Genomic DNA, 23,129 nt, shown 5'->3' with positions numbered 1-23,129 from the left:
GTTTTATCTTGCAGAGTTATTGATCCTGCCCTAACCTTCAAAGTCTAAAAGCTGAATTTCTGTTTAGGCTGTGTAACATTGATTTAGATGTTGGTTTTATCACAAACAAGGTGCTTCCTAATTAACAAAGCCAGTAATGTGCCCTTGGGAACAATGACTCCTTTGTCCATCAAACTAAATATGATGTCTGTGCTTCCTCTCTGGCACTGCCACTGAACACAGCATCCAGTGTTCACTGATATCCAGTGTCCCATCAGTTAATGGAGTTGTAAGAGAGTAGGAGCAGTGTGAGGGTAAAGAATACTGGAAAGCACTGAGAGTAAAGTGAGAGTGTTAGGAGGCTGATGCTCCTATTTCTCCAGAGAGAAGGTTAGTATGCCAAAAAACTTCTCTGTTTCTGTTATATTACTTGGATTACTAAATGACTACCACTGTCTTCAGACAGTCAGCTAGGTAGGGCATGCTCTTCAGCATCTCAAAATGGGGATGGGCCCTTGCAAATGAGGCCCTTGGGATCAGCCACCTCTTCTCAAAGCAGTTTGGAAAGGCATACAGTGACTTGCTGCAGGACACAGGGTGTCTGCATCCAGTGAAACAAGTTTTGTCAGGTGAAGGAGGATGGGCTCAAGTGTCATCAGGGCCGAGGCGTGTCGTGGGGGGGAATATCTAGCGACAGTTAGAGGCAGTTAAGCGTGCCTCCTTGCTTTTCCCTCCCCATAGTTGGTCCTTGCATTTCCTTCTAGGAAACATAATCCGGCTTTAGTCTGGCGCAGAGGTTCTTGAAAAGTACTGCCTCGTCTCAGCACAGCTGCTCTGCTCGTGGCTGCCTGCTCAGCGGGGCTGGATACCTTACCACAACCTGCTGCAGGCAACCCGGCGGAGACCTGAGCTTTGACTGCTGCACCAGGACTTCATCTGCGTGAGAACTCCGAAAGGGCGCATCTGCGTCAGGCACGAGAGAGAGTGCTTCAGCGTCACTGCCGCCGTGTGCCAGCCACGCCGTGTCATTTCTCACACTGGCGGGGACGAGCAGCGCTCCACAGCCCATGTTGCTGCTGACAGCTGACTCCAGGGCCGGGCGCGCCCAGACACCAACGCGCCACCGCCCCGGCGCTGTCCTGCCCCGCCCCGCCCGTCGTCTCGCGATACTGCTTCCTCCGCCGAGCGGCCGGCGCGCGCCGGAAGGGAGGAGGGGCGCGTGCGCGCGCGGGGGATGTCGGCCACGTGCGCCGTGTCCCGGAAAGCGCCGCCGCCGCTGTCCCGGGGCGAGGGGGATCCGCCGACCAAAGTGATGCGCAGGGGGCTGCGGAGAGGCCACGAGGAGGAGCGGGAGCAGCTGCCGTGGCCGGGAGAGAGCGCGTGCGGCGGGGGCGCGGAGCCCGAGGGGGAGCAGGCGGCCCCGCTCAGGGACGAGCGGCGGAGGCGGCGGCCGCTGGAGCCGAGGGCGCTGGCGGCGGCCAAGGAGGAGGAGGAGGAACGTCTGGAGCGGGAGCATTTCCGGAGGATCATCAACGCCTTCCGATATTACGGGTAACGGAGACCTGATCCCTGTGCGTGATGCCTGCGGGATGGCCCTGCGCTCGCTGACCGGCCCCCGAAGGGTTCCGGGCTATCCCGCAGCTCCCGGAGCAGGGCGCTCCCCCGTGCGGTCTGCGCTCCCTGGCGAGCACTGTGCCGGTGGCGAGGCACAGCAGCCCGAGTCGGGAAGGGGCTTCTGCGCCGCTTACCTTTCTGGATACGCTCAAGGTCGCTTTGATACTTGTCAGTTCGGAAGCGTAAAAGAAAGCACCAAACCTGAAGAGGGTGTGAAAGATTTCTTAGGAGATAAAATACTCTAATATACTGTAAAGTCTTCAAAACAATAGTAGTTCGTGCTGGCAAAGAAATGCAAATGGTGTTTCAATTATTGGGGAAATTCATGAAAGACATTTTAGTTTGCACGAGAGATAAGGGCTAAAGGCTACCATTTTTAATAACATCTGTTGAGTTAGAAGAGGGCTTACTGGCTCCGTAAAAATTAGATAAATATAACTTTATGATTGAATCCACTGAATAGAAGAAGAAACAAGTTACTAAAATGACGCGGTGGTGGAGACTGGCTGAAAAAGTCCAGTTTTCTTCAGTATTTTGGTAAACTGTATCCTGTTTTTAGGTTTGGGAAGCAGACTTGGGATGTAGCAACACTGTATATCTCTGTACTTCAGTGGACCAAGCCCCATCATGTGACTCATTACTGTGTTTTGAACCCTTCTTGTCACAAGCGTAATTTTTACATGATAGTGAGATTCTTGATAGGAGTGGGTGATATTTATGTAACTTCTCCTGTTTGAGGTTTTCCTGTCTTCGGTTTTATTTGTTTTCCAGGATTAGTGTTTGAGTGAGGAGGCTGGTCTAGATGATACTTCAGTGTGTCTTCCCGAGTGAATTCTCTAATTCATTCTGGATGTATCAAAGACTTAGTTAAAAATATCTGATACTAGTGGCTATTAATGCAATTCCCAAGTGTAATTTACTCATGTCAGTGATGTAATTTTATCCTCAGGCCTTACAAGCTGGGAACATCATTCTCAACCTCATGCTGAACTGTGACTCTGGGTTGCTTTTGAATGCTTGTTTAGTAAATACATAAGAAAAAGATGTGACCTAAATTTTCAATACAGAATTTTAATTAAATTACCTCTGTCTCAAAGAAATAACTCTGAATGTAGGTGAAATTACATATCTCAGTAGTTTAAAATAATTGGAATTTTTGTTTACATACAGATGTTTATTAATTGAGAGCATCTGTATGAATAAGGCAATAACACACTTTCAGATAAGTCCAGATCTTGTTCTGAAACAGAGAAACAGACTTAACTTCATTATTTGTAGTTCCGATTTCAGTGAATTATTAATTTTGCTAGGTGGTTGCAATTAGCCTGAAAGGGTGGAGAATTAGGTTCAAAGATATTTTTTTTCGGATAAAACCTTTCAAGAAGATGATGTTAAGTTAAGCTTATGTGCTCTATATTGAGGATCAATTTATTTTTCTGTTGTTTCTTCTCTGTTTCTTAATGTATTTTTAAACCAGTGTAGCTGTTGTAGTGAACAAGCCCTTCTCAGAAACATGTGCATGAAATATTAACTGGTCAGATTTCAAGACTGAGGTTTCAACTAAAATTGCAGCAGTTGCACCTTACTCTCACTGATGGTTAGTTTTCAACTTTGTACGGCTTTATGCTGACACAAGAGTTTGGGAAACTGCAGTATGACTTGACCAGCCTAAATGATTTGGTGGACAAAAGGGGCAGTGTCTCTTGTCCTGGCTTTATGACTGTGCTCAGCAACTAGACTTCTGTCAGTTTAGACAGAAGTCAAATCTAGAAAACTCTAGCAAAATCTTAGAAGATTCACCTTTTTTGTGAAACTTTTATCTTGGAGAAATGGAGGAGGTATTTTTAGCTTGTATCAGTTCCATGATCAAACTCACAGTATTAATACTTAGGGTAATATGCTGTTAAAAGGGGGTAGGTTAGTATCTTAGTGTGGCTGCTGGAACTCTGGCATGGTCCCACTATGACTTTTGCATTTCTTTCAGAAGCAGTTGATCTTGAGGATCCCAATTCGCACTCCATGTCATTTTTTCTGTAGTTGAAGTTTAGCACTGCATCCAGCTATTCAATCAGTTTAATTTGGATTTGGGAAACAATCTTGGAGATGGTTGTTTGTTAAATTTTGTAGATCCATGGATTAAGGTAGTCATCACCTGCTCTGGAAATAAGTGGCTAATGATGAAACTTAAGTCCTTTTAAGCAGGAACATGTTAAAAAGAGTGATAATGTAGAACTAGATCTTTAAAAAATTTTTGCCTAAAAAATTCTTGAGAACTTGTTCTCTTGTAAAGAATTACAAAGTCTGATCACTTTCTGTGTGTAACAAAGTGAATAATTGTCACTGGAATAGCTTACAGTGAATTATTTACATGTAATTTGTGTATTGGTTCTAAATATCTAAAACTTTTGCTTTTTAGAACGAATATGCATGAACGAGTGAACAGAACAGAGAGGCAGTTTAAGTCTCTCCCACCTAACCAACAGAGTCTTCTTCCTCAATTTCTTCCGCACCTTGACAAGATTCGGAAGTGCATTGATCATAATCAAGAGATACTACAGACCATTGTGAATGACTGCGTTCATATGTTTGAAAATAAAGAATATGGAGAAGACGTATGTGAAAGTGGACTTTTTCTTGATCCAAAACTAAAGTCTGTATGCTTTGGGATTTTCTACATTTGTTTTTCACACCTCTAGGCCTCCAACTTTCCTTTTGCCTTTATTTTCTCATTTCTTGTTTCTTACTTGCTTACACTTTTCTCACTCTTTCACATTTTGTGAAGCTGATGCTTACTAGAGCTGTTTCTTGCTAGTTCTTTTAGTTACACTTAGGAAAACTAACTGAATCTGGCAAACGTTTGTGAAAAGGTATTTTTCTCTGTGGAGTTCTAGCTTTACTCTGCTTACATTTTAAAGTTATTTTTTCTGTTAACTATGTAGAACAGAAATGATATTGTCTGTCTTACTGTAGGTTATTATATGTTACAGCATTCTGAATTGGTTGCAATTCTAGATAGGCCAAGTATTTTTAATGTTGTTATTGGTGAGCACTTTTTTACTACCTGACCTGCTTTTTTAGTGTAGTGTCTCTGTCAAACAAAATGGCCCTCAGACTTAAAAGACTGACAGAGGTGGAAACTGAAGTCCTTTTTGGTATCGGCAGACAAAATTCAGTAATGGACAACTCTAAAGTGAGCTTCTTAGTGTTGCCATACTAGTACCTAAAGGGATCCTCTTTTCAGAGTAACCAGTTCAGCTTCTGCACTAGCTAGACCCTGGTCCTTTCCTGAATAAGGACTACCAATTTGCTTTGCTATGCCATACCGTATGTTTTTTTTCTGATGTGGAAACTGGTCTCTTGGATGCCAAATGGAGACAGCAAACTCAGTTTGTTTAGGATATTAAGGTGGATTTGAGCTCTGGTCCCAGGAATGAAAGGCAAGTGCTTTGTCAGCTAAAACTCCCAACAGCTCTTATAGCGTGACATTTTTCTGTTTATAATTTCCTTTTTTCCCCCCAAGACTCAAAAAACTTTTCCACTAACTTTTTTTTTTTTTCCCCACGTTAATCAGGGAAGCGGGAAGATTACACCAGCTTCAACATTTGACATGGATAAATTAAAGTCCACATTGAAACAATTTGTGAGAGACTGGAGTGAAGAGGGAAAGTCTGAGAGAGATTCCTGCTACCAGCCAATCATTAGTGAAATTGTAAAGAACTTTCCAAAAGACAGATGGTAATAGTGTCTTAAGACTTATATTTATGTGGAGATAAACTGTTGCACAAATCTAACAAAGTTTGTGTGGAGTAATGAAAAACTTGGTTTCAAAATACAGGAGTTTTTGTGAATGCAGTGGAATTTATTTTTTAATCAGGAAGGTTTTTATTTCTAATACAAGGTGTTGAAAAAAACCATATTAATAAACTTCACAAAGTAATACCAGGTAAATCAGGAATAGTGTTTTGTTGTTGTTCTGCAGCTCAGTGTAACGGAATGTATTTAACCTTTCAAGTAAAAGACTTCAGGAGTGTGTGAAATTAACTCAGTTGTGGTCAGCAAGGAAAAGTTTGTGTGCTGCAGATAAAAGCAAGGACCCTTGTGACAGCAGGAAGTATCACTATTGCCCTTCATGATGGAAGGAAGGAGGAATACTCTTAAGTTCTAGTGCAGTTGCACTTAGTTGCACTAAGTATTTACTCTGAAAATAGTAAATTCTAGGCTTGGTTTCAAACAGGTGTTACAAGACAATTCTTAAAAAAGCTTTGCTGCATGTATGAGGGTAACTTTGTAACCATATTGGCTTGTTAACACTGTAAAATAGCTGTTGATGCAGGGTTTTTTGGGTAACTTCAGGTAGAAGTACACTGGTAAAATCTTAAAAGGTAATAGTGCTATAAGAATTCCATGTTTAATGATTGTGTCAATTAATCAACTCAGTCATCTTAAAGTATATTTTAGGTAAAACTTAACAGTCTTACAGTTAGAATATATGAGAACTTTCTACTCACAAATGTAACGAGCCACAACTTAGATTTGATATAGCTGGGTATTACTCTTGGTTTTTTTCTCTCTCAGTAATTGTTAATAATGTACTAGTACAAATTTGGAAAATCTCTTCTACTAGCCATTTTTTAGTTTCATTAGTAAAGACTGTGGTGGCAGAACATGGAATGGATGTGGTTGATTTCTGTTTTGCTTTGGACTGACGTTTTATCTGAAAGTGAACTTTGCAATGCTTTTAGTGCTAATAGTGCCCTACATAAGATAGAAATGAATTAAATACTGCAGGTTATTTGATGCATCTCTGATGTGTGGGTCTATAGGAAAAGTTATAGTTAGGTAGCAGTTCACCTTTTTCTCTTGTCTGCTAGCCTTTAATGGATTTTGTTTATGAGGGAGATAGCTTATGTCAGATTGTAAAAGATCCATGACTGAGGCTGAAAAATCTTGACTTTTACATTTGTCATCAATGAACTCTATTTCAAAACCTCCAGTATATATTAGGAAGCAACATGTGGTAACAGATTGGGTGAATCTGAAGTTGGTAGTTTTGTGCTTCTTTACCAGGAGTTCTGGTGGTGGTCAAACAGAGCTAATGTGACAGAGCATGTGTCCCTATTATGGTGGCTCTGGAATACCATTTGAGTTTATTTTGTCTCTGCCAAAATCTTAATACATCACTGTATAGATCAAGCATCTCTACTACAAGTTTGAGGTTGTCAAACTAAGTGGTGGGTTTTTGTAATTTCTAAAATATGTTTTAAATAAATACGTTATTTAAAAGTTTAATATTCATTATCACTATGGAGCTGTTGTAGCACTTGCGCAAAACCTTTTCTCTGTTCACATATTGTTAGCTACTGTCTAGCTCATTCTTTTTCCTAGTTACCAAAGGCACTCTCCTACTTAGGTATACTTACCTCTTTGAGGAAAGAAGCAGAATCATGTACTATCAAGCTTAACTGGCAGTGTGAGAAGTACCTTCCCTGGCAGGGCATGCTACCTAGTCGTTCTGGTATACAGTTTTATACAAGCTTCACTCTCGTCCCCCGTGACAGGACTTGGGGAAAGAGCATGAAGCTGAATCAGGGAATGTTTAGACTGGATATGAAGAAAAAGTTATTCACCCAAAGGATGGTCGAGCACTGGAACAGGCTCCCCAGGGAAGTGGTCACAGCACCAAGCCTGTCTGAGTTCAAGAAGTGTTTTGACAATATTCTCAGGCACATGGTGGGATTTTTGGGGTGTCGTGTGCAGGGCCAGGAGTTGGACTTGATGATCCTGATGAGTCCTTTCCAACTCGGCATATTCTCTGATTTTATGATTTTGAAGCATAGCGGGTTTTTCAGTTTGAAGGTATGGACAGGGCCTGAACTGACCATAGTGGAGTTATTCTGTCTGTTGTTTGTAGTGGGAGAGGACTAATGTGGACACCAGTGTATGAAAACAGGTGGTAGATGAACCTCAGAGTTCAACTTTGCATTACTTTAGAGTTCTCTTTTGTGCTGAAGTCTCCTGAGATGATGAAATGAAAGTGCTAGACAAAAAGTGCATTGGTGGCACTGGGTGATGAAAACAAATTTCTAGATGTATTTTGCATTAAAAATGATAAAGAAATAAATATTTTAAATTTAAAACTGTCAGTGCAAGTCACCTTTTACTTTGTAAAAGAAATTGTAATATACATAAAATTTGTAATACTCAATGGAATGGTACATGCAGTTTCTAGTTAACATAATTTGTTAACATTATTGATTCCTTGCATTGGAATCATGTGAAAAAGGAGTTTAAATTTTTGAAACTATTAAAGTATATTTCGCTCCATGCATGCACATGTTGTAGTATGCTCTTTGCAAGATTGACCCGTATGGGTTCAGTTGTTATGTAAAGAACAGGAAAAGCAGCGAAGTATTGTATATACTTGCTTTTCTGGGAAGTAGAAGAAATACAAGCAACGGTTGAAAGTAGCTGTAAATTACAACAGTCTGAAGAGGTGCTACTGTTATCCTGTGTTCCAGTCTAGTCTTCTGATAAGACTGTCATCTAAAAATAAAATACATGGCCAGAACTATTCCTGCCCTTATTCCTCTTCAGAAATAATTCATTCTTTCTTCTTAGCAGAATCTGTTATTAGGATCAACCAAGCATTTTTAAGTGAAATCCCATGAGATCAGGTCTTCCTGAAGAACTGATAGATTTCCTGCATTATTCATGTTGGAATTTAATTGTGTTTCAGCTCACAGGTGCTCTGTAGTATTTAAATTTCTTGTATTTCTTCAATCTGAGTGAGCCATGATCACTGCTTTCTGAAGGAGAAAATAGTAAAACATAGATACATTTTTATCTTGATGGAATATGTTTGTTAAAGCATTTTTGCAGGGAAGCATTTAAGTTGAAAATCTAAATAAGCATACTGATACATTTTTTTCTGATTCCCCTTTTTTCTGTTGTCTTCGTTTCCTTTCACTTCTACTGTTGTCACCCTTTCTGTTTAAGTGAAAGGATGTAAAGATCATCAGCTTCTTTTCCAAAAGAAATCTAAGAAATAGTTAACCTTTTTTTTAATTATCATTCCATGACCAAGAACAGTATACTTTGGTATTTTTTCCATTGTTTGCTTCTCATTAACGTGGCCTCTGGAATCAACTATAATTTGAAATTTATCTTTGTTGTCCTGTCCAGCAGTCAATTGCATTTTCCAAGGTGCTGGCAGAACAGCCCAAAAGAGGTCACTAGAGCTTAGTTTTAGTTTCCTTTTTATATGAAAAACAGCTTATTGGTCCTGAGCTTGGTTATACTTCTTGAATGTGCTCAGTCACATTTATAGTAGAGTTGAAATTTCTGCTTCATTTGAATTTTATTTAACTTCACAGAATATACATCTGTCCTTGGAGGTTTTTGTACTTAGCTTAAGCTTCTCTTTAAACATTGGACTTAAGAGCAGACTATATCATCAGTGTTACTACAGTCCACTGAATGCTTTGCAGATCTTTACATGAAAGTATGTAAAACTCAGCTGCCAAGTTTGAGAAAAATTGGTCTTCAAATTATTGTGCTGTTTAGTGTTTGTCTTTAAAAAGTCTCTGAAAATATGATTTAAGTAAAATAATGAAAATCCTATGCTGAGAATTGGATTTAAATATACAGACACTGTAAATACCAGGAAAGGTGTTTAAAAACAGTGTGGTTTTATTTTGATATTTCCACTGATGAGAAGCCCGTCTCTGTATGGGATGTGTATTTATCACTTCTTTTTATTACATAAATTGAACTGCAGTGTTCAGTTTATGAAAATGAGTTTCATGTTTCATGAGATACACTAATTTTCATTTTGCTGAGCATGTCTACCACTTTAGCACTATTATTTTTGGTTACAGCACAATATACATGAAATAAGCCTCTGTTTTAATCATGTTTAATGTTTCCGGTTAAAAAAAGCTCACCTTTAAAAAAGTTAAAATCTTCCTTAAAAGCTGAAAATATATCACACTGCAAAATGCAGTACAAAAATGTCATGACGGATTTTGGTTGTTTCTGATATTTCTCCACTATCTTTTTTTAAGAGACTTTTGCAGTTTCAGAGTTGAGCCAAACAGAACCATGCAGCCCTCTTGCCTGCTTTCCTTGCTCTTTGACTAGCCTCCTCTCCCTGCCAAGTTAATAGGCTAATGTTTCTACTCTACTGGACCACAATTATTTAGTGGATATTTGTTGATTACCCATTTATGTTCCTAACTGCTGGTAGATGAGTCGTAGAAATCCTGCTGCTGCTGACTGGATCAAGGCTAGTTTTCACTGTGGATAACTTTGGGTTATTATATTATTGCAGGTTTTGATTTTTTTTTTAAATTGTCTTAGCTACTGCTGCAATCACATATCCACCAAAAAAAAGTGTGTTTTTTCTAATCTGTTAAAGGACTGTGGCCATTAAAAAAGCAGCTTCTGTGCAATTAAAGATTTTTAGCTATTGGCACGATTTAAAGTTCAACGTACATAGTGCATTGGGGTGCTTCCACTACCACAGCTTTCATACCTTAATTTTTTTTTAATTCATTAATAGGTTGTAACAAACAATTCTTTTTAAGTCTTGAAAAGAAAAAGGTGTTTGACCATTTTTTCTGGAAACAGAACACTGTTTCTGAAAACAGACACATAACAGTGACTACTTGTTATGCAGTCAGTTTGCCACATACCTAATTTCTCTGACTATAAATTTAAAAAAAATGCTCTTGAACCATTTTGGAAGGCTAGTTCAATGTTAGTGGACTGAGATTTGGTTATATTGTATTTATTAGCTGTGCTCTGTAGGCTGAAATGAAGTTGATGGCCAGGGCCAGTGTCTGGCAACTGATGTAAAGAGTATAGGTAGAAATTACATTGCTAATAAATTTCCAGATAGGCTTTAGTCCCTTAATGAAGGTACAAGTGAAAGTTTAGTTAAGACTGCACTAGAAAAATACAATAGAAAAGTACTTACTAAGAGAGAATTTGGAAAATTAGTTTAGAAATATGAAAACTTTATATTGTGAATGAAAAGATACAAGACAATTACAAGTAATTTAAAATCAACTTGACTGTTAGAGGCTTTATCTTGTTTTAGGATGCATAAAGGTGCAGATTTCAAAATACGAATACACCTGCATTATTAGGTTGTTTTAAGAAAAGTCTTTTTTCTAATCTATGTGTCATAATCTTAAAAGTGGCTTAAGGCTTTTCAACCCCTTCATTGTAGAAGTGTCCACATGGGTGTGCTAAAATCTGTATAGAGCTAGTCTAAATTTTTCATGAATAAAGTGAAATTGTAAGGAAATGAAGAAATAGATGAGGTTAGAAATACATTTAGAATAACAGTGTATCACTATGAATATGAAAAACTTTAGATTAAAGCTTTTCTAGCTTCTTCCGGAAAGTGCATTTTCTTATTCCTTCTTCTTCTGGTTCCATGTTTTCAAAAGTGTTGTCTTGAGCATGTAGTTTTCTCCTGAATTAATTTTTTTTTCAGTAGGACTGTCTTCGGTTTCTCTTGTAGACTAGAGGTAGTGAGAACCATTGCTTCACAGGAGTGCTCTTTAAGTAATAACAAAGCCTTGATTTCCTACTTCTTTTTAATCAGAAAAAGAACCTGCACATATAATGAGAATGAAATGAAAGTCAGGAATGATTTTTCCGTTTCAGAGGCGTCATCACTAATTACATGATTAGGTCAAAACCCAAAAGACGCTGTTAAAACTTCTTTGTTACACTGTGTGCCCTTTAGAAAAGAATAATACTTTCTGTTGATTTTGGGTAATAGTGTTCAGAAATGTACAGCTTTTCAGAATTTACATAACTCCTTCAGTGGTCTTTGTGCTTATGCAGCATGCTAACTCTTTTGAACCCTTCTTGGCATGCTGAATTGTTAAGTTGTCAAAGGCTTTGCATTTTGCTATCTGTGCTTGGATCTTCTGATTGTGGCCTCCTCTTCCATTTAGTTGCATATGAATTGATAGACATATGTTTTGTCTTTGCACGTGACATGCAAAACAGAGAGTAGTATGAGTGTTCATGCTTTTTTTTGGTATATGAAATCCTGAAGTCTTGTTCATGGCTGGAAACTGAAAAAATATTTCTTTTTAGATTAAGTATCTTTTCAGTTTGGCATGGGAGTAGGTTTTGTTGTATGAGTGGAGATTTCATTGCACTGTGGTGGAAGTCTGATGGTTACAGTAAGTCTGTATTGCCTTTTCTGCCTCAAAGAGGAGCAAATTTTGAGATTCTTAGTTCTCCTATTCGTTACTTGCTGCACTTGGAAGATGGGAGAGATTTTTCTAGGTATTTCAGTAAACACACTGCTGGATGTCTTCTGGTTGTCTTCAGCTTGATGCCTAGTTAGGGTTAAAGGGCTGGAGAGCCAATTTAGGAAATATGTCACTTAGATACTTCAGGAAAACCCACAGTTGCTGAGATGGTGACCAAGGTTTTTACATTCTGAATTGCACATCAGATTATGGAGATTTTATGTTTCTCATTTCTCATGTCAAAATACTTGTTTATTTTTCATGCAAGGTTACAAAAATGTACATAGAATACTTGCTGATTATCAGTGGGACTCGGAAAAATACATGGTTCATATGATAATGTTCTATTCACTTAAGAGATTTTTGGCTTGATAACTGTAAAAGTCTTAAGGAAAAATATCATTCACTAATTATGCTCTGTATTCTGAATGAGGGTTGTATATGTTCTTTTAAGTAGTTTCTGTGTGTTGTTTTGATTGTACAATTAACCAATCTGATCAGAACTGGCTCAGTTTCCATTTAAAAATAAAGTCATACAGGAAGTATAATATCTAAGTATATGGGGGGAAAATGTTTGAGTGGACCTCTAAGTTGTGTTAAGAGGTATCAGATAAAGACTTAACTATTATTTTTGTTCTGTTGCAGGGATTTCTCCAAAGTTAATATCCTGGTACCTGGTGCTGGGCTAGGTAGATTGGCGTGGGAAATAGCTATGCTCGGTTATGCTTGCCAAGGAAATGAATGGAGCCTCTTTATGCTCTTTTCTTCTAACTTTGTACTCAACAGGTATATAGCTTACATTTTACTTGCTGATTAAAACCTAGAGAGGCAAAGTCATAAATGAGAAAAGTCTGAATTTCTAAATCTCACAAGAACAGATTTGTAATACAGGACACACATAACCACTGTTTACAATGTTTTAATGAAAAAAAAAAAGAAGTCATAGGGATAAATGGGGAAGGAGGGATTGTATCTGAGTCATTAAAATTATAGGAAGCATGGGATTTAAGTTATGAGATGTAGAATCTCTAGATTGTACCACAGATTTTCTGCAAAATTTTGATTAGGTTTTGTGATTTATTTCACATGGTTCTGTAAAATGCGCACCTCTCTTACTGGTGTCAGATATGGGCTCTTAAATATGTTCGTGGTAGTGGTGGTGATTATTAACAGAGGAAAGCTGCTAAAAGAAAGTATTACCTTCCATACTAAGATTTTAGGCACTGTTTTGACATGAAGAACAACCACTGAAGCATGCTGAGCATGAGTGGCTAACATAAGAGTTAACAGTTCCACAATTATGCAGAGGTAATAGATTTGAATGTAGTAAATTTCACTCTACAGGTTTAATTTCAAATTACATTTTTGTATTTGGTATTCTGCCACTTGCATTGGAAATTACTGGTTTCAGAATAAAGTTATTAGAGAGGAAAGAAGGCAGCACATGCAACTGTTCTTTTAAGAAAGAGGGCAGGAAGACTACAGGTGGGCAAATATGAAAGTGGACTGGGGGATGTTTTATTTTTTTTGGTGGAGTTGGTGCCAAGTTCAGAGAGACAATTTGCCAGTCATTCATCAGTCTCTAAGTGTACACCTTTGCTGAAAAGACCTAAACTATTGGTTTGTATTCTGTATTACCATAAAACATAAAGATCTGTTTGTAGACTGATTGTCCACAGTGCATCATGATGATCTTACATCTGTTACAGCTTACTGTTCAAAAACAGCAAGAGGAAAACACTGTTTATGATGGCTGCTGCGTCTGCGTGTAACAGTAGTGGTCAGTGTGTTGAAAATAGATATTTACTGAAGGTTCATTTGTTCTTTTTTCCTACATTATTCTCAAATGAATCATCTGCTGGTGAAATTGTATATTACAGTTGATCTGACTGATGCCTTGCAGCTATTGAAAGGAAGCCACATTCCTCTTGTGCTTTGGAACTTTTGAAATTATTCAAAGCAGCATAAAAGTATTCATTTCCCATCTTTGGTAGCACTGATCAACTGTCACAGAGGTTAACTTCATCCCTACTGTCCTGCCTGATGGCAGGCTTCCTTAAATAACGAGTCTTTGGCCTGTATGTGGAATTGTCCTGAAGATTAACGCTTAGCTAACAGTGGTAATCATTCTTAGCATCTAGTGCTCATGTAGTGTTTCCTGTTTATACAGGATATTTAGCAAAGAGGTGTATATGCATAAACTTGCTAACAGTGTGTGATTTTAGACAGCAAAATTGAGTGTTATGTAACTGCTGTAATCTTCATCACTTCTGGGCAAATTATCAGTTACATCTCCTTGGAAGAGAATACTGCTAACCTGACTATGAACTGCAGTCAATTCAGTTCAAATCCAAGCATTTTCCTTTCCACCAGATCTATTTGGGGGCTTGGTGTGTCTTTTATGAAGGTCTTAGGGACTTGGAGAATCTTTCAGTTAGTCTTAAGTGGCTGTTCACAGTTAGCCTTCTGAAATGGACATCTTTGATTTCCTGAAACTGGAAGAAACACCAGTCATCAATATGAGCTGAAAATAGTAGTTAAGGAAGAGTGGTAAAAACCAAGGATTTAGTGACTTAGTTTTTAACTATAGTCTCAATTTAATTTCTTTTTTCAGTTGATGAAAACATGAGGATTTTGCTAACATGTGCTTAACAGTTTGGATATACCTTCTTTCTTTGACCATGGTTCATTTTCAGGAGGACAAAGTACTGTTTTGAGTGTCAGTTGCTACAGTAGGTTCCTAGATGTACAGTGACTTAATATTTCTGTACACAAAGTGGTATCTGCTGATTTTCACATATTTAAAAAAAAAATCTTAATTTTCTTAGATGGTGAAATTCTGTTACAGTGGATAGAGATGCATGGTGTGATATGTAGAGTATGTGTCAAGGCATAACTGTGGTCACTGTAAGTATTTGAAATTATTAAGAGTGTGTTATTCTGTTGAGGAAGCACTAATTTGAGAATAAAGTGATCCTGGAGTACTTAAGCTACAATGGCTCCAAAGCTGCTTCAGTTCTTTTATGGGAAATTCTACTTTTCCTTGTACGCGTAAGGTTTTTATGTGGTGTGTTTTTCTAGTGTTTGCTTGAGTTCTGGATATAATGACAGATGTCAGAGGTGATCACCGGTGGTACAGACACACTTCATTTCTTAAAGTTTTGGAAGAGGAAAAACTGAAAAGCATAATCTGTTCTTCTGCATCTGCTGGGCAGCCTAAAGTCACAGGACACTTTACTTCCCTGTGAGATCTGACAGGAGGGGAAACAACGCTAAAGTGGTATCTGTATGGATGAGACAGGAGCAACTGGTTGCTGATGTGCTGTTTTCTAGAGCACAGGGTCAATAGCCTTGGTGTCACTCGCTTTGAGAAAGTTCCATTCGAGTAATATAAAATCACTTCATACACAAGTTAAAATAGAGTTAGTTTAAAAAAGCTTTAATTAACACCAGTAGAATTCATGCTAGCAATTGATGAATCTGTACATTCTGGAAAGAATTTAATTTTAGATAAATCTTGACATTTGGAGAAGGCTTGTTTGTTGCATGTCCATGAATGCCTTAGGATGAAAACAGTTAAATTACTCTTGATCTATAAACCAGTGGTCAGAAGTGAGATTTGACCTATCAGTTTTTTCCAGAACTGAACAGTAAATGCCCTGGCCCTATGGAAAATAAAGAAGTGTGCCACAATTGAATATGTTAGATTTTTATGATATAACATATGTGACACATGTTTTGTTGGAATGATGGAATTGCAAAGGACTAGAGTACTTAGTTTTGAAGTACAGATTGCTGAAACTGGAAGTGGTGGGTTACAAGCTTGTATATGAAAAGGGGTTGGTCTTTTCTATTAAATTAGCAGTTTCCTTTGTAACTGTTTCAGTATACTGCTGCTCAAATAAAAGTCAGTTTTGTATTATTTTTTAGTTGATAAAAAGAAATATAAATATGACATGAAGAAGGTAAAAAATGTTATTTCAAAGACCATCACAGATGTATTCTAACCACCAGCCAAAAGAATGCACTTTCTATAACCCAGTAGATTGCTTGCAGTTTATGGAGCATTCCATGATATGTATTTTATGGGACAGCTATGTCCTCTGTTGTCTCTGAAAGAAAACGTTTTCGTTTTTTAGTTACAAACTGATTTTACAAGACCGTGGGAAAAGCTCCTTATTATACTTCAATGCTGTATTTTATCACTTTTTAAGAGAAGAGTTGATTTAATTAGTCATGTCAACCTAGAAATTTTATTCTACAAAGACATGTTTACTTAGTGTAATTGCAGTGCTACAAACTTAAAATGACTTCTAGTGTGCTTTGCAAAATAGCATTTATTTATTTTTTGAAATTTTAAAGCATCCTTTCCGTTAGCATCTGGAAAATGCTTTTAATGTGCTGTGTCTCAGAACCTTCTATGATTATGGTTCAGAAAAGACTGAAAAATCTAGAATGAGAACAAACCTTTCCAATAAAATTAATGGAACTAATGTTACTCCTTTTTTTTTAAAAAATAGGAAGATAAATGATCCAGAAAATCATAGTTTTATAGAATACAGTACATCATAAATTTCATTATTCTTACAAAATAAACTTATGTATTTTCTTTTCAGCAGAGAAATGAGTTAGAGAAAATTATAAAAAGTTGGAAAAGAGAATTCTAAAACTGGGTGGTTATTTTGCGATGATTCATGTGTGAGAGTAAAATTAATTTTTTGATCAGTTCATAATGATGGGCAAATCTGAAGTGTTGTGAACTAGATTAAGTCCTTTAGCAAATGTGTAGCTTTTACAAGAACTTTGACGCTTATATTTCTAAGAGGTAAGCAATTAGTTGAAACTGAATTTTGCCGATTTTCATATTTTGCAGATGCTCTGAAATTAACTCATGTAAGCTTTATCCCTGGATTCATCAATTTAGCAATAACAGAAGATCTGCTGATCAGATACGACCAATTTATTTCCCAGATGTTGATCCTCACAGTCTTCCTTCTGGTTCAAACTTCTCTATGACCGCAGGGGATTTTCAAGAAATTTATTCTGAGTGCAGTGAGTAAATGCAAACCTCTAGGCTGTCCATGTATCTTCAGAGTATTTGAGATAGTTAATGATTAGAGAGAGAATGGAACTGTGTCTAGAAGCACTGGGGAAAACTGTAGAAAAACTGTAGTAAAACTAGCTACTAACTGTAGCAAGATTCTCTTATTCAGAATATTTCTCCAGCTGTATAATAAAGTGCAAATCAATAGGTCTATTTCTTATTCCAAATCAGCTTTTCTTTTCTTCTTAGTTATAAAAAGAATACAGATGCCTCCTTGTCTAACAGATCTTGCAGGACCCTTCCTTACAGTTACTTAATTTTCTGAAGATTCTGTCTTTACCATTACAACATCTGATACTGGCATAAATCCTCAAGACTTTTTTTTTTATTTTATTTACAGAACTTATAATTTTTGCAATTTCAAGAATGCAATTTTAGAGAAAAACAGGGAGACTCATGCATTAAAAGGTAGATTTTGAAAGTTCCTGCTTGTTAAGTTGACCAGTAAAAAACAGCTGGGGAGATATTCAGATACTGAATAAAATGTTTTAAAGCTAAGTGATTTGTGAACATAGACTTGTATTGTTCTAAATACTAACTAGGGAGGCCTAAAATCACTGGGTATTTTTGCAGTTATATCTTTAACAGTTATATGAAGTTCATAGGACAGGTGAGTAATAGCACACTTGGGGCTTCATTTATATAAAATGTTACAACATTTACATTTTACAGTATATATGTCAATTTATGTGTTTGACCAATTTTATGAAGTGTATACATAACTATATGTAATGTTTCAGAGTGTGTGTGTACATATACACACTATACAGGTCAAATGAACCCAAACATAACAATTTTTAATATAAAACAAAATATTTTATTTACTTGTAAACAAAATTAGGAGCCTTCAGATGTTGTTAGTTGAAGGTAATTCTGAGTATATGAACAAATGCCAGGGTTAAATGATGAACTTTCACAGGGTAAAAGCATTCAAACTAATCTCTGTATACTTTGCTCCTTTTATGCAGATACGTGGGACTGCGTAGCAACTTGCTTTTTCATAGATACAGCACATAATGTTATTGATTACATTGATACTATATGGAAAATACTAAAGCCTGGAGGAATATGGATAAATGTAGGCAAGTGTGACCAGCCTCTCTTTTTGACTTATTTTTGATCAAATAACAGGCATCTAATACTTGAAAAGTGTCTGTGGATGAGTGTGTCTGAGAAAACTGTACAACTAGAAAAATACAGGGCTTGGAAATTATCTCAGAAATGTTCAAAATATGTCCAGATGTTTGCTAGTTACAATCAAGTCAACATCATGTGATTTTTAAAAAGGCAAGTAAATCTTCCTAGTGGCAGGTTTAGCATTTGTGCATCAAACATTTGTTATTTGACAAATGTAGTGTTCTATATTCTTTTTTGCTATTTTTCTAAGAAAGTAAAACTTATTCTATGTGTAAATACACTCTTTTTTTTTTTAATGTCTAATTGGTACTGTGCTTCTAAGCAGACATTTTGGCAATGAGATTTATGTATGCCTTGGATCAAAACAAAAGAGATTTAATTGAAGTCTTCTGTGGTGAAGGAATGTCAGACAAAACTCAGGCGTTAAATATTTTGCATAGTAGAAATTGGTCAGTCACTGGGCAGTCAGTCACTTTCTCAGTCCTGGCCAGTCACAGAGTGCAGGCAGAGCTCCTGAGCTTTAGAGAGAGAGGTAATGCTGGACTGAAGAAATTTTAAGACGCAGAAAACACAATCTGGTGGGGAATGTGACAAATTGTTGAATAAGCAGCTGAAGTAATTTTAGTTTTGCATTGATTCTGAAATTTATTATAAAAATCATACTTGAGTTATAGAAATACATTCTTTTGTCAGTATTTATAGAATCATAGAGTGATTTGGGTTGGAAGGGACCTCAAAGATCATCTAGTTTCAACCTCCCTGCTGTGGGCAGGGGACCTTCCACATTTTTGAATATGTGAGTCTGGATATAAGCATTTGTTGTACTTTCAGTATGTGCTCTTGATTTTTAAAACATTTTTGTCTTTTTGATAGCCATTTCTATTGTATCTTTGTACTCTAGGTCCTCTCCTTTACCATTTTGAAAACTTGGGAAATGAACTTTCTATAGAATTAAGCTATGAGGATATAAAAAATGTTATCCTACAATATGGATTCCATATAGAGGTAAGAACGTGGTGCAGTTTGCAATGAGTAGTATTGGTATAAACCAAGCAAACTGCTTTGATAAACCACCATAGTTCAACATAATGGTATTTATTAATAACATCTAGGAGTATGTGTTACAAATTATCTGCTTTTCTCATTTTTGAGAGGTGTACAGATGAGCCTTGAAATGTAATATAGCAATTTCTTGTATAGTTTCTGTAGAGAAGCTGTCTTGAAAACTACTGCTTTGTTTTTAGGTGGAGAAAGAATCTGTACTGTCAACTTACACTGTGAATGAACTCTCCATGATGAAATACTACTATGAATGCGTGTTGTTTGTGGTGAGAAAACCAGAATAGTAGTGGTCTGAATAGGTTAATGAGAAAAAAACTATTGGCTTGAAAGCTAGAAATGAGGGTAAAATGGTCTGGGTAATGTATGAACACAATCTCACATAGTGGTGCCTTCTTATTCCTAAGAGGATATAGATAGTGTCTATTTTCTTAATATCTCTATTGCTGTTCGGACATACACTATGCCATGCATATTTGTAATATACTTGTGAAGGTGGAGGAAGTAATGTTCACATACACTGTCATTGTGCTTTGGAGTGCATTAGAAATAAAAGCAAAAACATTTTCTTGAGAACAAAATTAAATGTTTGCCATAAGTAGGCTAATTCTCTGCATATGCTGCCTAATATTTCATAGATTTATAGTGATTTTTTTCTATTATCTGATATTAGGAGTGCATGGAGGTGCTTACTGTATTATCTGTGTCATGTTTAGAGAAGTATTTTTAAATGTATACTTAAATTATGAAGCCTGAAATGGTTGGAAGGTGGTAAAATTATTCTTGACAGATAAAATAGCCATCAAAACTGGTAGAGCATTTTCTGTGGAACTGAAATGACGTCGATTATTGTATAAATGCTAATCTTTGACTGTACCACTGTTAACAGTTTAATTAAAACACAGAGCCTGTGGGCAATTTGAAATACTATGTGAAAGCAGAATACTGAGTGAAGAAAAAGCAGTGTGTCACAGAGAAGCAGTATGATAACCTCAGTTGAGGAATACTACCAATTTTGATTGAGCTTTGTGTTGAAACTGAAATGTGTTAGATGCTTTCCCATCTTGTAATACATTGATTTTGAGTCATCTGACTGCTTAAGCTAAAACTTCCAAAGTTGATATACATAGCTGAGTTATCCATGCCATGTGTAGGTAGTACAACATAAAAACATCTGTTGGGGCAGTGAAGTTACGAGAAATAAAATACATTTTTTTTATTACAAAACAAAATTATAGGCACATTGTGAAGCTGTAAGGTGTGCAGTTCCAAACTGGACTGGGTACCAGGGTTCTTTTGTGGCCGGGATAAGGGAAACATAAAGTTCCTAACAATTAAAATCTTTCTGGGCCATTTGGCAAATTTTGAATAGAGGGGTTTCTTTTTTTCTCTTTGGGCTAAGAACAAGGGAAGATCCATCATTTTTGACAGAGGACACCTCGCAGCCAATGGGAAAGACGGTAAAGCCCCTTTTTGGAGAAAAGGAAGCCTTTTAAGCAAAAATTAATATATTAAACTTATCTGAAAAAGGATGGGATTTTGTAAAACTATAAAATACATGAAATTTAAACCCAAGGGGTCTTTTCTCCCCGGGACCTTGGTGTGAGATGAGACTGGCTCATGCTGAATAAACCTTTCCTTGATGATACAGTTCCTTTGTTTCATAGGTAATTGAATCTTTCTAAATTAAATAACGAGAGATTTCTCACAAAGTTACATATAAATATGTCCTATAACCTAATCACCTCTGCATGAGTCAGGATATGCAGGATAACTTCAGACACTTTATCCTTCTGACTTCTTGGCTTGTTCCTTATACTAATGTGTTTTTTTCCTAGCAGATGTGACTTTTTAATGTACAAGTGAATATTTAATGTACAAGTCATGATACTATACAAGAGGCTGAATCTCCTGTCACTTGGAAGTTATGATGTACATGAGAACAACATTAATTAATAATCACTATTCTGAGTGGAGGTGTCATGTTAAGCATTTTTTTTTCTTAATATATTAATTACCTTAAGTATCATTTTCATGCATTTTCAAAATGGTCTTTAAAATATGAAAGCATTATGAAGGCTCAAGTTTTTTTCATATTTGGCCTTAATGACACTGGTCAATATCTTATTTCCCATTATTTTTAGTCCTGTCTTTCATGGTGGTGTCCTAATCACCTCCCTTTAATAGATTTGTTACAGCTTTTGGATTTTTCCAGTTAAGGCCAGAAATTTGTGCCTTTATTCCTAAATTGAAAATCTGCAAGGAGGAAAAACACCCAACTTTTTTTATAGTTTGAACACCACCTAAGAAAGCACGCATCTGTATATCTTTCAGTACTCTGCCCCTTTCCATTCAGAATCCTTATTGAAATAGAGGTTTCTGGTCAACAGCAGTTTTTAAGTATACCATGGCTTAAACTAGTCTTATTTGAACTCTTCTTTCTAAAAGTGCACCACCATGACTCAGTTCCACAAATGAGGTGTCAAAGGTCTACCCTGCTCCAAGAGAGATGTGTTTCAAGAAGAAACAATGCTATTGCAACATAAAATTAAATAAAAACCCTTGCACACTTAAAAATAAAAAAGCCACTTGCTTTAATTTCTGTATTATACCATTTACTTTAATTTTTGAGAGAATTTATGATTCTTTGCTTTAAATCTGCTTTTTTTCTACCAGAATGTGATTAGCATTTTACTTAATTTTCAAGCTCCTTGGAATCAGACATAGCTTAAGTGAATGTAAATTGTGCTATTACTGAGTAGTATATCTATCTGTAATGTTACCCAATTTCTGCCTCCTATCCCGTCTGTAACTTGGAATGTGGTGTTCCTGCTTTTCACGAATAGGCAATGGGACTCTTTCGTTCTGGTTGAGAGTCATTATCCTTTGTTCTGGTAGTTTTGTTCCTTGCCACCCCATGTTGTCACAGGTGCCATTTTTATGTGTTTTCTGAAAAATGTTTTTATTTGCTTACATCAGGTATAATATGGTGGTGTGCTTTTATTTCTGATCTAGAAAATGCTGTCTTCCCCGCACAATATTCTTTTAAATCACAACAGTCACATTAAGAGTTGGAAGTAAAATAATCTTGTGAATGAGCCGTGTTACTAGTGTTTTACCTACCTATTTATGAGTTCCTAGAATTCACCACTTGTACTGTTATGAGGGTCGTTGTGTATTATAGAATGTGATCACTGTTCTATTCGGTTGTATATGTGGGGGAGAATGTTCAAGGGGTTCATCAGATGAGACTACTTACTTTAGGTCGTTATTAAACTGTACATAGTAACAGATGTAAAATAAAATGCTTATAACCTTAAGTGTAAAGCTTCTTTATATGGAGTTTGACAAATGTAAAATGGCCTGGGTTTTTTTGTTCGTTTATTTGTTTGGGTTTTTTACGTGGTGTATTCTGAAATCAGTTGCGAAGATAAGGATGGAAAGTTTGACGTCTCTGCGTCCACTTTCCGCTATTTTACAGTGTGTGTAATGGACGTGGGGCTCTTTGGATATTAAAGCTCGGGGCTTGGCTTGATGTCGCTCGTGTTTGACTCTGCTTTACTGCTGGGTGAGTTTCATGGCTGCAGCGCTTCCCGCTCCCTCATCCCGTGAGGAAGTGCGGCGGGAGCCCTCCCCAGCTCCCGGCGGCGGCGGGCGTGGCGCGCATGCGCGGTCCGTGCGCGGGCGCGGTGCATCTGCCGGCGGAGATCGCGAGCTCCGCGGAGCCGCCGGCGCGCGGCCCCTCATGCCCAAGCGGCGCGCGGAGCCGTTGATGTGTCACGTGCCTGTCAAGCGGCTTCTGCGCGTGCCGCCGCTGCCGCGCGCGGCCGAGCGGCGGCCTCGGGGCGAACCGGCGCGCGCCGGCCCGGCCGCCCCGAAGCGGCCGCTGGCGGCGTCATTAAACTCTACAGAAAAGCGGCCCGGGCCCAGCGCCACCCGTGCGCCGCCGGGGGATGGGG

The 23,129-nt window shown here is 37.5% G+C and overlaps 2 protein-coding genes across 4 annotated transcripts in view; both read left to right on the top strand.

The window, feature by feature from the left end:
• Window positions 1-1,187: 1,187 nt before the first annotated feature.
• On the top strand, window positions 1,188-22,497 carry CARNMT1 (carnosine N-methyltransferase 1). Of its 3 annotated transcripts, none has more exons than XR_003530834.1 (8): window positions 1,188-1,530; window positions 4,010-4,205; window positions 5,165-5,328; window positions 12,516-12,656; window positions 16,744-16,922; window positions 17,943-18,052; window positions 19,013-19,116; window positions 19,356-19,473. XR_003530834.1 is itself a non-coding variant. In XM_027662960.1 (8 exons), the coding sequence occupies exons 1-8, from the start codon at window positions 1,214-1,216 to the stop codon at window positions 19,455-19,457; spliced, it is 1,317 nt and encodes a 438-aa protein (XP_027518761.1). In that variant the 5' UTR covers window positions 1,190-1,213; the 3' UTR covers window positions 19,458-22,497. The 3 variants fall into 3 exon arrangements, 2 of the variants coding, with proteins under 2 accessions (XP_027518761.1, XP_027518762.1); XM_027662960.1 differs by having other exon boundaries at window positions 1,190-1,530; window positions 17,943-18,056; window positions 19,356-22,497; XM_027662961.1 differs by lacking the exon at window positions 1,188-1,530 and adding an exon at window positions 1,723-1,755 and having other exon boundaries at window positions 17,943-18,056; window positions 19,356-22,497.
• A 403-nt stretch (window positions 22,498-22,900) lies between these two features.
• The window catches only part of CUNH9orf40 (chromosome unknown C9orf40 homolog), a 5,964-nt gene continuing 5,735 nt past the window's right edge, over window positions 22,901-23,129 (top strand). Inside the window, exon 1 of the mRNA XM_027662970.1 lies at window positions 22,901-23,062. Within this exon, the coding sequence (XP_027518771.1) occupies window positions 22,916-23,062 (147 nt within the window). The 5' untranslated portion in view covers window positions 22,901-22,915. The remainder of the gene's footprint in view (window positions 23,063-23,129) is intronic.

Source organism: Corapipo altera, unplaced genomic scaffold, assembly GCF_003945725.1.
Source record: "Corapipo altera isolate COAL_440 unplaced genomic scaffold, ASM394572v1 61167, whole genome shotgun sequence".
NCBI lineage: Eukaryota > Metazoa > Chordata > Aves > Passeriformes > Pipridae > Corapipo > Corapipo altera.
This window is presented reverse-complemented; position numbering and strand designations above follow the sequence as displayed.